Source organism: Chiloscyllium plagiosum, unplaced genomic scaffold, assembly GCF_037043375.1.
Source record: "Chiloscyllium plagiosum isolate Xiang-an unplaced genomic scaffold, Cpla_swu_hap1 HiC_scaffold_41, whole genome shotgun sequence".
Classification (NCBI taxonomy): domain Eukaryota; kingdom Metazoa; phylum Chordata; class Chondrichthyes; order Orectolobiformes; family Hemiscylliidae; genus Chiloscyllium; species Chiloscyllium plagiosum.
This window is the reverse complement of record NW_028270179.1, coordinates 43,795,914-43,810,414: the sequence shown is the minus strand read 5'-3', so window position 1 is coordinate 43,810,414 and position 14,501 is coordinate 43,795,914. Positions and strand designations below refer to the sequence as shown.

The window sequence follows — 14,501 nt, the reverse complement described above, 5'->3', positions numbered from 1 at the left end:
GGGGAGAGAGCGCGCGCGAGTGAGGGGGAGAGCGCGCGAGTGAGGGGGAGAGAGCGCGTGTGTGTGTGAGGGGGAGGGGGAGAGCGCGTGTGAGGGGGAGTTTGTGTGACAGAGAGAGAGGGAGAGAGCGCGAATGTGTGAGGGGGAGTGTGTCTGTGTGAGGGGGAGAGAGTGTGTCTGTGTGTGAGGGAGAGAGTGTGTCTGTGTGTGAGGGGGAGAGTGTGTCTGTGTGTGAGGGGGAGAGTGTGCGCGTGAGGGGGACAGCATGCCATCTCCCGCATCCCACCCTCCCCCAAACCCGTCAGCAGGGTCCCCCAGCTCCCGTCACCCCCTCTACCCCTCAGCTGATGTAGATACGGTGGAAGTCATTGGCTCCAAAGGCAGCATTACACTTGGGGCACTTGCGTTGGCGCGTGTCGTAGCGGGTCTTCACGCAGTCAAAGCAGAAAACGTGGAAGCACTTGGTCAGCACAGCGTCCTTCTTCCGGGTGTTACAGCACGGGCAGGTCAGCTTGGCCTGGGGAGGGGATGGAGAGAGAGAGAGAGAGACGGGGAAGGTCAGTCAGAGAGACACACAGCACAGGGTGTGGTGTTGGGGGGAGGGGGAAGGGGTTGGAAAACAGACAGACACACACACACACAGGACAGACCCTTCGGCCCACCCTGCCCGTGCTGACCCAGATATCCCTAACCTAACCCAGTCCCCCGTTTGCCAGCACTTGGCCCCTATCCCGCTAAACCCTTCCTGTTCCCCTCCCCATCCCCCTTTTCAATGTTGGCATTGTCCCAGCCCCCACCACTTCCTCTGGCAGCTCGGCCCACACACGCACCACCCTTGGGGGGGGGGGGGGGGGGGGGGGGGGGGAGAAGGTTACCCCTTTTCAATCTTTCCCCTCTCCCCCTCTAGTTCTGGACTCCCCCTCACCCCAGGGGGAAAAGACCTTGCCTATTTACCCTATCCATGTCCCCCCCTCATGATGTTATAAACCTCTATAAGGTCACCCCCTCAGTCTCCCCCACCCCAGGGGGAAAAGACCTTGTCTATTTACCCTATCCATGTCCCCCCTCATGATGTTATAAACCTCTATAAGGTCACCCCCTCAGTCTCCCCCCACCCCAGGGGGAAAAGACCTTGTCTATTTACCCTATCCATGTCCCCCCCCATGATGTTATAACCCTCTATAAGGTCACCCCCTCAGTCTCCCCCACCCCAGGGGGAAAAGACCTTGTCTATTTACCCTATCCATGTCCCCCTCATGATGTTATAAACCTCTATAAGGTCACCCCCTCAGTCTCCCCCACCCCAGGGGGAAAAGACCTTGTCTATTTACCCTATCCATGTCCCCCCTCATGATGTTATAAACCTCTATAAGGTCACCCCCTCAGTCCCCCCCACCCCAGGGGGGAAAAGACCTTGTCTATTTACCCTATCCATGTCCCCCCCCATGATGTTATAAACCTCTATAAGGTCACCCCCTCAGTCTCCCCCACCCCAGGGGGAAAAGACCTTGTCTATTTACCCTATCCATGTCCCCCTCATGATGTTATAAACCTCTATAAGGTCACCCCCTCAGTCTCCCCCACCCCAGGGGGAAAAGACCTTGTCTATTTACCCTATCCATGTCCCCCCCATGATGTTATAAACCTCTATAAGGTCACCCCCCTCAGTCTCCCCCACCCCAGGGGGAAAAGACCTTGTCTATTTACCCTATCCATGTGCCTCCCCATGATGTTATAAACCTCTAACTGATCACCTTCAGCCTCCGACGCTCCAGAGGAAACAGCCCCAGCCTCTCCCTGAAGCTTCAACCCTCCAACCTCCTCGTAAATCTTTTCCGAACCCTTTCCCAACATCCTTCCTGTCGCGGGGAGACCGGAATCGCACACAATATTCAAAAGATGGCCTCACCAATCCAGCTTCAACATGACCTCCCAACTCCTGTACTCAATACTCTGACCAATAAAGGAAAGCCGACCAGAGGCCTCAGGCTTCGATCTCGGCCTACCACCATTGTGAGGACACACGCCTCCCATCTGAGTCACACCCCCTTCGTTTGAGACTAACCCCGTCCGAGGATGGGGCGGGGGTGGAGCATGTCCCAGGCTGCAAGCCCAAAGCCCACGATCGAGCGTTCCCTTCTGGTGAGGTCTGCAGCCCTGGCACCCAGCCCGCGGCCCCCACGCTCACCTTGTATTCCTTAATCTCCTCCATCAGAATCTCGTCAGCATCAGAGAACACTTCAACTTTCTTCTGCTTCTCCAGCTTCCGTCTCAGTCTGGACAGATCCTCCTGTACCAACGGGGAGAGACAGAGGGAGGGGGGGCAGAGACAGAGGGAGAGAGGAAGGCTGAGGGTCAGACTGGAATCTAACCGAGGGGTTCAGGGTGGTTTATTTTCAGAATAACAGCTCCCCCGGGAAGGGAGTTACAGACTGGAATCTAATCGAGGGGTTCGGGGTGGTTTATATACAGAATAACAGCTCCCCCGGGAAGGGAGTTACAGACAGGAATGTAATCGAGGGGTTCGGGGTGGTTTATATACAGAATAACAGATACCCGGGGGGGGGAGTTACAGACTGGAATCTAATCGAGGGGTTCGGGGTGGTTTATATACAGAATAACAGCTCCCCCGGGAAGGGAGTTACAGACTGGAATCTAATCGAGGGGTTCGGGATGGTTTATATACAGAATAACAGCTCCCCCGGGAAGGGAGTTACAGACAGGAATGTAATCGAGGGGTTCGGAGTGGTTTATATACAGAATAACAGATACCTGGGAGGGAGTTACAGACTGGAATCTAATCGAGGGGTTCGGGGTGGTTTATATACAGAATAACAGATACCCGGGGGGGGGAGTTACAGACTGGAATCTAATCGAGGGGTTAGGGGTGGTTTATATACAGAATAACAGATACCCGGGGTGGGAGTTACAGACTGGAATCTAATCGAGGGGTTCGGGGTGGTTTATATACAGAATAACAGATACCCGGGAGGGAGTTACAGACTGGAATCTAATCGAGGGGTTCGGGGTGGTTTATATACAGAATTACAGCTCCCCCCGGGAGGGAGTTACAGACTGGAATCTAATCGAGGGGTTCGGGGTGGTTTATATACAGAATAACAGAGACCCGGGAGTGAGTTACAGACTGAAATCTAATCGAGGGGTTCGGGCTGGGTTTATATACAGAATAACAGATACCCGGGAGTGAGTTACAGACTGGAATCTAATCGAGGGGTTCGGGATGGGGTTTATATGCAGTATAACAGCTCCCCGGGGAGGGAGTTACAGACTGGAATCGGGTCGCGGCGTGGCGATGGTGAGTTGACCGTCACTTACCTGTGCACGTTTCAGGTTGAAGGATTCCTTCTCTTTGGCGAAACAGTTGTCCGACATGGCAGACTGAATCTCCTTCAGTTTGGCCTGGGTGTGTTCGAGCTGCACTTTCAGATCCTCAGCAAGCTGGGCAGCTTCCACAGCCTGGAGAGAGAAAAGGACAATCACAGAGGGACCAGCCACATCGCAATAACCAGGGCTCCGGGGAAGGGAAGGATGTACCCCACGCACTGTCCCCACCGTCCGCCTGCTCCCCTCAGGACGGAGGGAAAGGACAGTGTATCTAACACACCCCGGTCCCAGAGAGGGGGGGGGAAAGGACAGTGTATCTAACACACCGCGGTCCCAGAGAGAGAGGGGGGGGGAAAGGACAGTGTATCTAACACACCCCGGTCCCAGAGAGAGAGAGAGGGGGGGAAAGGACAGTGTATCTAACACACCCCGGTCCCAGAGAGAGAGAGGGGGGGAAAGGACAGTGTATCTAACACACCCCGGTCCCAGAGAGAGAGAGGGGGGGGAAAGGACAGTGTATCTAACACACCCCGGTCCCAGAGAGAGGGGGGGGAAAGGACAGTGTATCTAACACACCCCGGTCCCAGAGAGAGAGGGGGGAAAGGACAGTGTATCTAACACACCCCGGTCCCAGAGAGAGAGAGGGGGGAAAGGACAGTGTATACAACACACCCCGGTCCCAGAGAGAGGGGGGGGGAAAGGACAGTGTATCTAACACACCCCGGTCCCAGAGAGAGGGGGGAAAGGACAGTGTATCTAACACACCCCGGTCCCAGAGAGAGAGAGAGGGGGGGAAAGGACAGTGTATCTAACACACCCCGGTCCCAGAGAGAGAGGGGGGGGGAAAGGACAGTGTATCTAACACACCGCGGTCCCAGAGAGAGAGGGGGGGGGAAAGGACAGTGTATCTAACACACCCCGGTCCCAGAGAGAGAGAGAGGGGGGGAAAGGACAGTGTATCTAACACACCCCGGTCCCAGAGAGAGAGAGGGGGGGAAAGGACAGTGTATCTAACACACCCCGGTCCCAGAGAGAGAGAGGGGGGGGAAAGGACAGTGTATCTAACACACCCCGGTCCCAGAGAGAGGGGGGGGAAAGGACAGTGTATCTAACACACCCCGGTCCCAGAGAGAGAGAGGGGGGAAAGGACAGTGTATCTAACACACCCCGGTCCCAGAGAGAGGGGGGGGAAAGGACAGTGTATCTAACACACCACGGTCCCAGAGAGAGAGGGGGGAAAGGACAGTGTATCTCACACACCCCGGTCCCAGAGAGAGAGGGTGGAAAGGACAGTGTATCTAACACACCCCGGTCCCAGAGAGAGAGGGGGGAAAGGACAGTGTATCTAACACACCCCGGTCCCAGAGAGAGAGGGGGAAAGGACAGTGTATCTAACACACCCCGGTCCCAGAGAGAGAGGGTGGAAAGGACAGTGTATCTAACACACCCCGGTCCCAGAGAGAGAGGGGGGAAAGGACAGTGTATCTAACACACCCCGGTCCCAGAGAGAGAGGGGGAAAGGACAGTGTATCTAACACACCCCGGTCCCAGAGAGAGAGAGAGGGGGGGAAAGGACAGTGTATCTAACACACCCCGGTCCCAGAGAGAGAGAGGGGGGGAAAGGACAGTGTATCTAACACACCCCGGTCCCAGAGAGAGAGAGGGGTGGGAAAGGACAGTGTATCTAACACACCCCGGTCCCAGAGAGAGGGGGGGGGAAAGGACAGTGTATCTAACACACCCCGGTCCCAGAGAGAGAGGGGGGGGAAAGGACAGTGTATACAACACACCCCGGTCCCAGAGAGAGGGGGGGGAAAGGACAGTGTATCTAACACACCCCGGTTCCAGAGAGAGAGGGGGGGGAAAGGACGTGTATCTAACACACCCCGGTCCCAGAGAGAGAGAGGGGAAAGGACAGTGTATCTAACACACCCCGGTCCCAGAGAGAGAGGGGAAAGGACAGTGTATCTGACACACCCCGGTCCCAGAGAGAGAGGGGGGGGAAAGGACAGTGTATCTAACACACCCCGGTCCCAGAGAGAGAGAGGGGAAAGGACAGTGTATCTAACACACCCCGGTCCCAGAGAGAGGGGGGGAAAGGACAGTGTATCTAACACACCCCGGTCCCAGAGAGAGAGGGGGGGGGAAAGGACAGTGTATCTAACACACCCCGGTCCCAGAGAGAGAGAGGGGGGAAAGGACAGTGTATCTAACACACCCCGGTCCCAGAGAGAGAGAGGGGGGAAAGGACAGTGTATCTAACACACCCCGGTCCCAGAGAGAGAGGGGGGAAAGGACAGTGTATCTAACACACCCCGGTCCCAGAGAGAGGGGGGAAAGGACAGTGTATCTAACACACCCCGGTCCCAGAGAGAGAGGGGGGGGAAAGGACAGTGTATCTAACACACCGCGGTCCCAGAGAGAGAGGGGGGAAAGGACAGTGTATCTAACACACCCCGGTCCCAGAGAGAGAGGGGGGGGAAAGGACAGTGTATCTAACACACCCCGGTCCCAGAGAGAGGTTGGGGGGTGTTGGGGGGATGGGGAGGAGGAGGAGGACAGTGTATCTAGTCCAGGCGATGCAGTACCTTCCTCTTGTTGAGTTCCAGAGCCTGGCTTCTCAGGGTCAGCTCCTTCTCCACCATAGCCAGGCTGCTCTGGAGCACGCGTTCCTTCTCTTCCAGTTTCTGCACCACCAGCAGCTGTGCGTCCACCTGAGGGAGGGGGAAGGGAGGACAGGACGGGCCTGTTAGTCTGCGTTTAAACCTGTTCCTTTCGCCTCGCTCACCAGGGGAGACATCAGAATCTCGTCGCCTGTCACCCAGTGACCCCCAGGAGCACAGGGGACAAGAGACATTTGTACCTGACCAGATGCCCCTCAGACATTGTAACTCTCACACCGTCCACCACTTCCTCTGTGTAAATTAACTTCCCCTCAAATCTTTTGCGACAATCTTTCTCCTCTCATGTAAAGTTAGTCAAGAAAACGCCCCACCCCCACTCTCCGGAAAATATTGTTGCTATTTATCCTGCCCACGCCCGTCATGTATTTATCAAGCTCTGCAAGGCCAGCTCTCAGCCTCCGATGTTCCAGGGAAAACAGCCCCAGCCTCTCCAATCCCTGTAACCCTGCACTCCCGGCAACAACCTGGTAAATCTCTCCGCAACCCTCCCCGGGACAATAACACCCTTCCGGTAACAGGGAAATCAGAACAGGACACAGTACTCTCGGAAATGCACAAGGATGTTGCCAGGGTTGGAGGGTTTGAGCTGCAGAGAGAGGCTGAATAGGCTGGGGAGCGGGCGCTGGGCCGGTGCCTACCTGTGTTTACAGGGGCGGGCGCTGGGCCGGTGCCAGTGTTTACAGGGGCGGGCGCTGGGCCGGTGCCAACCTGTGTTTACAGGGGCGGGCGCTGGGCCGGTGCCTGTGTTTACAGGGGCGGGCGCTGGGCCGGTGCCAACCTGTGTTTACAGGAGCGGGCGCTGGGCCGGTACCTACCTGTGTTTACAGGAGCGGGCGCTGGGCCGGTGCCTGTGTTTACAGGGGCGGGCGCTGGGCCGGTGTCTGTGTTTACAGGGGCGGGCGCTGGGCCGGTGCCTACCTGTGTTTACAGGGGCGGGCGCTGGGCCGGTGCCTGTGTTTACAGGGGCGGGCGCTGGGCCGGTGTCTGTGTTTACAGGGGCGGGCGCTGGGCCGGTGCCTACCTGTGTTTACAGGGGCGGGCGCTGGGCCGGTGCCTACCTGTGTTTACAGGGGCGGGCGCTGGGCCGGTGCCTGTGTTTACAGGGGCGGGCGCTGGGCCGGTGCCTACCTGTGTTTACAGGGGCGGGCGCTGGGCCGGTGTCTGTGTTTACAGGGGCGGGCGCTGGGCCGGTGCCTACCTGTGTTTACAGGGGCGGGCGCTGGGCCGGTACCTACCTGTGTTTACAGGGGCGGGCGCTGGGCCGGTGCCTGTGTTTACAGGGGCGGGCGCTGGGCCGGTGTCTGTGTTTACAGGAGCGGGCGCTGGGCCGGTGCCTGTGTTTACAGGGGCGGGCGCTGGGCCGGTGCCTGTGTTTACAGGGGCGGGCGCTGGGCCGGTACCTGTGTTTACAGGGGCGGGCGCTGGGCCGGTGCCTGTGTTTACAGGGGCGGGCGCTGGGCCGGTGCCTGTGTTTACAGGGGCGGGCGCTGGGCCGGTGCCTGTGTTTACAGGGGCGGGCGCTGGGCCGGTACCTGTGTTTACAGGGGCGGGCGCTGGGCCGGTACCTACCTGTGTTTCCAGGGGCGGGCGCTGGGCCGGTGCCTGTGTTTACAGGGGCGGGCGCTGGGCCGGTGCCTGTGTTTACAGGAGCGGGCGCTGGGCCGGTGTCTGTGTTTACAGGGGCGGGCGCTGGGCCGGTACCTGTGTTTACAGGAGCGGGCGCTGGGCCGGTGTCTGTGTTTACAGGGGCGGGCGCTGGGCCGGTGCCTGTGTTTACAGGAGCGGGCGCTGGGCCGGTGCCTGTGTTTACAGGGGCGGGCGCTGGGCCGGTGTCTGTGTTTACAGGGGCGGGCGCTGGGCCGGTACCTACCTGTGTTTCCAGGGGCGGGCGCTGGGCCGGTGCCTGTGTTTACAGGGGCGGGCGCTGGGCCGGTGCCTGTGTTTACAGGGGCGGGCGCTGGGCCGGTACCTGTGTTTACAGGGGCGGGCGCTGGGCCGGTGCCTGTGTTTACAGGGGCGGGCGCTGGGCCGGTGCCTGTGTTTACAGGGGCGGGCGCTGGGCCGGTGCCTGTGTTTACAGGGGCGGGCGCTGGGCCGGTGCCTGTGTTTACAGGAGCGGGCGCTGGGCCGGTGCCTGTGTTTACAGGGGCGGGCGCTGGGCCGGTGCCTGTGTTTACAGGGGCGGGCGCTGGGCCGGTGCCTGTGTTTACAGGGGCGGGCGCTGGGCCGGTGCCTGTGTTTACAGGGGCGGGCGCTGGGCCGGTGCCTGTGTTTACAGGGGCGGGCGCTGGGCCGGTGCCTGTGTTTACAGGGGCGGGCGCTGGGCCGGTGTCTGTGTTTACAGGGGCGGGCGCTGGGCCGGTGTCTGTGTTTACAGGGGCGGGCGCTGGGCCGGTGTCTGTGTTTACAGGGGCGGGCGCTGGGCCGGTGTCTGTGTTTACAGGGGCGGGCGCTGGGCCGGTGCCTGTGTTTACAGGAGCGGGCGCTGGGCCGGTGCCTGTGTTTACAGGGGCGGGCGCTGGGCCGGTGTCTGTGTTTACAGGGGCGGGCGCAGGGCCGGTGTCTGTGTTTACAGGGGCGGGCGCTGGGCCGGTGCCTGTGTTTACAGGAGCGGGCGCTGGGCCGGTGCCTGTGTTTACAGGAGCGGGCGCTGGGCCGGTGCCTGTGTTTACAGGGGCGGGCGCTGGGCCGGTGCCTGTGTTTACAGGGGCGGGCCCTGGGCCGGTGCCTACCTGTGTTTACAGGGGCGGGCGCTGGGCCGGTGCCTACCTGTGTTTACAGGGGCGGGCGCTGGGCCGGTGCCTGTGTTTCCAGGGGCGGGCGCTGGGCCGGTGCCTGTGTTTACAGGGGCGGGCGCTGGGCCGGTGCCTACCTGTGTTTACAGGGGCGGGCGCTGGGCCGGTGCCTACCTGTGTTTACAGGGGCGGGCGCTGGGCCGGTGCCTGTGTTTACAGGGGCGGGCGCTGGGCCGGTGCCTACCTGTGTTTACAGGGGCGGGCGCTGGGCCGGTGCCTACCTGTGTTTACAGGGGCGGGCGCTGTGCCGGTACCTACCTGTGTTTACAGGGGCGGGCGCTGGGCCGGTGTCTGTGTTTACAGGGGCGGGCGCTGGGCCGGTGTCTGTGTTTCCAGGAGCGGGCGCTGGGCCGGTGCCTACCTGTGTTTACAGGGAGCGGGCGCTGGGCCGGTGCCTGTGTTTACAGGGGCGGGCGCTGGGCCGGTGCCTGTGTTTACAGGGGCGGGCGCTGGGCCGGTGCCTGTGTTTACAGGGGCGGGCGCTGGGCCGGTGCCTACCTGTGTTTACAGGGGCGGGCGCTGGGCCGGTGCCTACCTGTGTTTACAGGGGCGGGCGCTGGGCCGGTGCCTACCTGTGTTTACAGGGGCGGGCGCTGGGCCGGTGCCTGTGTTTACAGGGGCGGGCGCTGGGCCGGTGCCTGTGTTTACAGGGGCGGGCGCTGGGCCGGTGCCTGTGTTTACAGGTGCGGGCGCTGGGCCGGTGCCTGTGTTTACAGGGGCGGGCGCTGGGCCGGTACCTACCTGTGTTTACAGGGGCGGGCGCTGGGCCGGTGCCTGTGTTTACAGGGGCGGGCGCTGGGCCGGTGCCTACCTGTGTTTACAGGAGCGGGCGCTGGGCCGGTGCCTGTGTTTACAGGGGCGGGCGCTGGGCCGGTGCCTACCTGTGTTTACAGGGGCGGGCGCTGGGCCGGTGCCTGTGTTTACAGGGGCGGGCGCTGGGCCGGTGCCTGTGTTTACAGGGGCGGGCGCTGGGCCGTTGCCTGTGTTTACAGGAGCGGGCGCTGGGCCGGTGCCTGTGTTTACAGGGGCGGGCCCTGGGCCGGTGCCTACCTGTGTTTACAGGGGCGGGCGCTGGGCCGGTGCCTACCTGTGTTTACAGGGGCGGGCGCTGGGCCGGTGCCTGTGTTTCCAGGGGCGGGCGCTGGGCCGGTGCCTGTGTTTACAGGGGCGGGCGCTGGGCCGGTGCCTACCTGTGTTTCCAGGGGCGGGCGCTGGGCCGGTGCCTGTGTTTACAGGGGCGGGCGCTGGGCCGGTGCCTACCTGTGTTTACAGGGGCGGGCGCTGGGCCGGTGCCTGTGTTTACAGGGGCGGGCGCTGGGCCGGTGCCTACCTGTGTTTACAGGGGCGGGCGCTGGGCCGGTGCCTACCTGTGTTTACAGGGAGCGGGCGCTGGGCCGGTGCCTGTGTTTACAGGGGCGGGCGCTGGGCCGGTGCCTGTGTTTACAGGGGCGGGCGCTGGGCCGGTGCCTGTGTTTACAGGGGCGGGCACTGGGCCGGTGCCTACCTGTGTTTACAGGGGCGGGCGCTGGGCCGGTGCCTACCTGTGTTTCCAGGAGCGGGCGCTGGGCCGGTGCCTACCTGTGTTTACAGGGAGCGGGCGCTGGGCCGGTGCCTGTGTTTACAGGGGCGGGCGCTGGGCCGGTGCCTGTGTTTACAGGGGCGGGCGCTGGGCCGGTGCCTGTGTTTACAGGGGCGGGCGCTGGGCCGGTGCCTACCTGTGTTTACAGGGGCGGGCGCTGGGCCGGTGCCTACCTGTGTTTACAGGGGCGGGCGCTGGGCCGGTGCCTACCTGTGTTTACAGGGGCGGGCGCTGGGCCGGTGCCTGTGTTTACAGGGGCTGGCGCTGGGCCGGTGCCTGTGTTTACAGGGGCGGGCGCTGGGCCGGTGCCTGTGTTTACAGGGGCGGGCGCTGGGCCGGTACCTACCTGTGTTTACAGGGGCGGGCGCTGGGCCGGTGCCTGTGTTTACAGGGGCGGGCGCTGGGCCGGTGCCTACCTGTGTTTACAGGAGCGGGCGCTGGGCCGGTGCCTGTGTTTACAGGGGCGGGCGCTGGGCCGGTGCCTACCTGTGTTTACAGGGGCGGGCGCTGGGCCGGTGCCTGTGTTTACAGGGGCGGGCGCTGGGCCGGTGCCTGTGTTTACAGGTGCGGGCGCTGGGCCGGTGCCTGTGTTTACAGGGGCGGGCGCTGGGCCGGTACCTACCTGTGTTTACAGGGGCGGGCGCTGGGCCGGTGCCTGTGTTTACAGGGGCGGGCGCTGGGCCGGTGCCTACCTGTGTTTACAGGAGCGGGCGCTGGGCCGGTTGCCTGTGTTTACAGGGGCGGGCGCTGGGCCGGTGCCTACCTGTGTTTACAGGGGCGGGCGCTGGGCCGGTGCCTGTGTTTACAGGGGCGGGCGCTGGGCCGGTGCCTGTGTTTACAGGGGCGGGCGCTGGGCCGTTGCCTGTGTTTACAGGAGCGGGCGCTGGGCCGGTGCCTGTGTTTACAGGGGCGGGCCCTGGGCCGGTGCCTACCTGTGTTTACAGGGGCGGGCGCTGGGCCGGTGCCTACCTGTGTTTACAGGGGCGGGCGCTGGGCCGGTGCCTGTGTTTCCAGGGGCGGGCGCTGGGCCGGTGCCTGTGTTTACAGGGGCGGGGCGCTGGGCCGGTGCCTACCTGTGTTTCCAGGGGCGGGCGCTGGGCCGGTGCCTGTGTTTACAGGGGCGGGCGCTGGGCCGGTGCCTACCTGTGTTTACAGGGGCGGGCGCTGGGCCGGTGCCTGTGTTTACAGGGGCGGGCGCTGGGCCGGTGCCTACCTGTGTTTACAGGGGCGGGCGCTGGGCCGGTGCCTACCTGTGTTTACAGGGAGCGGGCGCTGGGCCGGTGCCTGTGTTTACAGGGGCGGGCGCTGGGCCGGTGCCTGTGTTTACAGGGGCGGGCGCTGGGCCGGTGCCTGTGTTTACAGGGGCGGGCACTGGGCCGGTGCCTACCTGTGTTTACAGGGGCGGGCGCTGGGCCGGTGCCTACCTGTGTTTCCAGGAGCGGGGCGCTGGGCCGGTGCCTACCTGTGTTTACAGGGAGCGGGCGCTGGGCCGGTGCCTGTGTTTACAGGGGCGGGCGCTGGGCCGGTGCCTGTGTTTACAGGGGCGGGCGCTGGGCCGGTGCCTGTGTTTACAGGGGCGGGCGCTGGGCCGGTGCCTACCTGTGTTTACAGGGGCGGGCGCTGGGCCGGTGCCTACCTGTGTTTACAGGGGCGGGCGCTGGGCCGGTGCCTACCTGTGTTTACAGGGGCGGGCGCTGGGCCGGTGCCTGTGTTTACAGGGGCTGGCGCTGGGCCGGTGCCTGTGTTTACAGGGGCGGGCGCTGGGCCGGTGCCTGTGTTTACAGGGGCGGGCGCTGGGCCGGTACCTACCTGTGTTTACAGGGGCGGGCGCTGGGCCGGTGCCTGTGTTTACAGGGGCGGGCGCTGGGCCGGTGCCTACCTGTGTTTACAGGAGCGGGCGCTGGGCCGGTGCCTGTGTTTACAGGGGCGGGCGCTGGGCCGGTGCCTACCTGTGTTTACAGGGGCGGGCGCTGGGCCGGTGCCTACCTGTGTTTACAGGGGCGGGCGCTGGGCCGGTGCCTACCTGTGTTTACAGGGGCGGGCGCTGGGCCGGTGCCTACCTGTGTTTACAGGGGCGGGCGCTGGGCCGGTGCCTACCTGTGTTTACAGGGGCGGGCGCTGGGCCGGTGCCTACCTGTGTTTACAGGGGCGGGCGCTGGGCCGGTGCCTACCTGTGTTTACACGGGCGGGCGCTGGGCCGGTGCCTGTGTTTACAGGGGCGGGCGCTGGGCCGGTGCCTACCTGTGTTTACAGGGGCGGGCTCTGGGCCGGTGCCAACCTGTGTTTACAGGGGCGGGCGCTGGGCCGGTGCCTACCTGTGTTTACAGGGGCGGGCGCTGTGCCGGTGCCTACCTGTGTTTCCAGGGGGCGGGCGCTGGGCCGGTGTCTGTGTTTACAGGAGCGGGCGCTGGGCCGGTGCCTGTGTTTACAGGGGCGGGCGCTGGGCCGGTGTCTGTGTTTACAGGGGCGGGCGCTGGGCCGGTACCTGTGTTTCCAGGGGCGGGCGCTGGGCCGGTGCCTGTGTTTACAGGGGCGGGCGCTGGGCCGGTGCCTGTGTTTACAGGGGCGGGCGCTGGGCCGGTGCCTGTGTTTACAGGGACGGGCGCTGGGCCGGTGCCTGTGTTTCCAGGGGCGGGCGCTGGGCCGGTGCCTGTGTTTACAGGGGCGGACGCTGGGCCGGTGCCTGTGTTTACAGGGGCGGGCGCTGGGCCGGTGCCTGTGTTTACAGGGGCGGGCGCTGGGCCGGTGCCTGTGTTTACAGGGGCGGGCGCTGGGCCGGTGCCTGTGTTTACAGGGGCGGGCGCTGGGCCGGTGCCTGTGTTTACAGGGGCGGGCGCTGGGCCGGTGTCTGTGTTTACAGGGGCCGGGCGCTGGGCCGGTGCCTGTGTTTACAGGGGCGGGCGCTGGGCCGGTGTCTGTGTTTACAGGGGCGGGCGCTGGGCCGGTGCCTGTGTTTACAGGGGCGGGCGCTGGGCCGGTGCCTGTGTTTCCAGGGGCGGGCGCTGGGCCGGTACCTACCTGTGTTTCCAGGGGCAGGCGCTGGGCCGGTGCCTGTGTTTCCAGGGGCGGGCGCTGGGCCGGTACCTACCTGTGTTTACAGGGGCGGGCGCTGGGCCGGTGCCTGTGTTTACAGGGGCGGGCGCTGGGCCGGTACCTACCTGTGTTTCCAGGGGCAGGCGCTGGGCCGGTGCCTGTGTTTCCAGGGGCGGGCGCTGGGCCGGTGCCTGTGTTTCCAGGGGCGGGCGCTGGGCCGGTACCTGTGTTTACAGGGGCGGGCGCTGGGCCGGTACCTACCTGTGTTTCCAGGGGCAGGCGCTGGGCCGGTGCCTGTGTTTCCAGGGGCGGGCGCTGGGCCGGTGCCTGTGTTTCCAGGGGCCGGTGCCTACCTGTGTTTTGAGGGTGAGGACCTGGTCAGCAAGGCTCATCCTTCTCCTCCCGCAGCAGCTTGTGAATCTGATTGGATTTGATCCGCTCCGACATCAGCTTGAAGTTGGCATCGTCCTTTTCCCGGAGCTGCTGCATCAGGCGGATGTTCTGTTCCTGCATATCCTCAAACGCCTGGCCGGTCACATCCATCTCCGACAGCAGGGCCTCTTCCTCCTGTTCCACACCGACAGCACACCGTTCAGACAACAGGCATTAACACAGAGGGAGAGGGGAGAGACGGGGGAGAGGGGCAGAGGAGGGGAGACAGAGAGAGAGACAGAGAGAGACACACAGAGAGAGAGAGACACAGAGAGAGAGAGAGAGAGAGACACAGAGAGAGAGAGAGAGAGAGAGAGACAGGGAGAGACACAGAGAGAGAGAGACACACACAGAGAGAGAGAGAGAGACACAGAGAGAGAGAGAGAGACACAGAGAGAGACAGAGAGAGAGAGAGACAGAGAGAGAGACAGAGAGAGAGACAGAGAGAGAGACAGAGAGAGAGACAGAGAGAGAGACAGAGAGAGAGACAGAGAGACAGAGACAGAGAGACAGAGACAGAGAGAGAGACAGAGAGAGAGAGACAGAGAGAGAGACAGAGAGAGAGACAGAGAGAGAGACAGAGAGAGAGACAGAGAGAGAGACAGAGAGACAGAGACAGAGAGACAGAGACAG

The 14,501-nt window shown here is 63.3% G+C and overlaps 1 protein-coding gene across 1 annotated transcript; it reads right to left on the bottom strand.

The window, feature by feature from the left end:
• Positions 1–243: 243 nt before the first annotated feature.
• Positions 244–14,030, bottom strand: LOC122545446 (E3 ubiquitin-protein ligase BRE1B-like). The gene is made up of 5 exons (XM_087981924.1): positions 13,790–14,030; positions 5,934–6,059; positions 3,337–3,477; positions 2,189–2,290; positions 244–517 (listed from the first exon to the last, which is right to left on the bottom strand). The coding sequence occupies exons 1-5, from the start codon at positions 13,826–13,828 to the stop codon at positions 341–343; spliced, it is 585 nt and encodes a 194-aa protein (XP_087838050.1). The 5' UTR covers positions 13,829–14,030; the 3' UTR covers positions 244–340.
• Between the last annotated feature and the right edge of the window lie 471 nt (positions 14,031–14,501).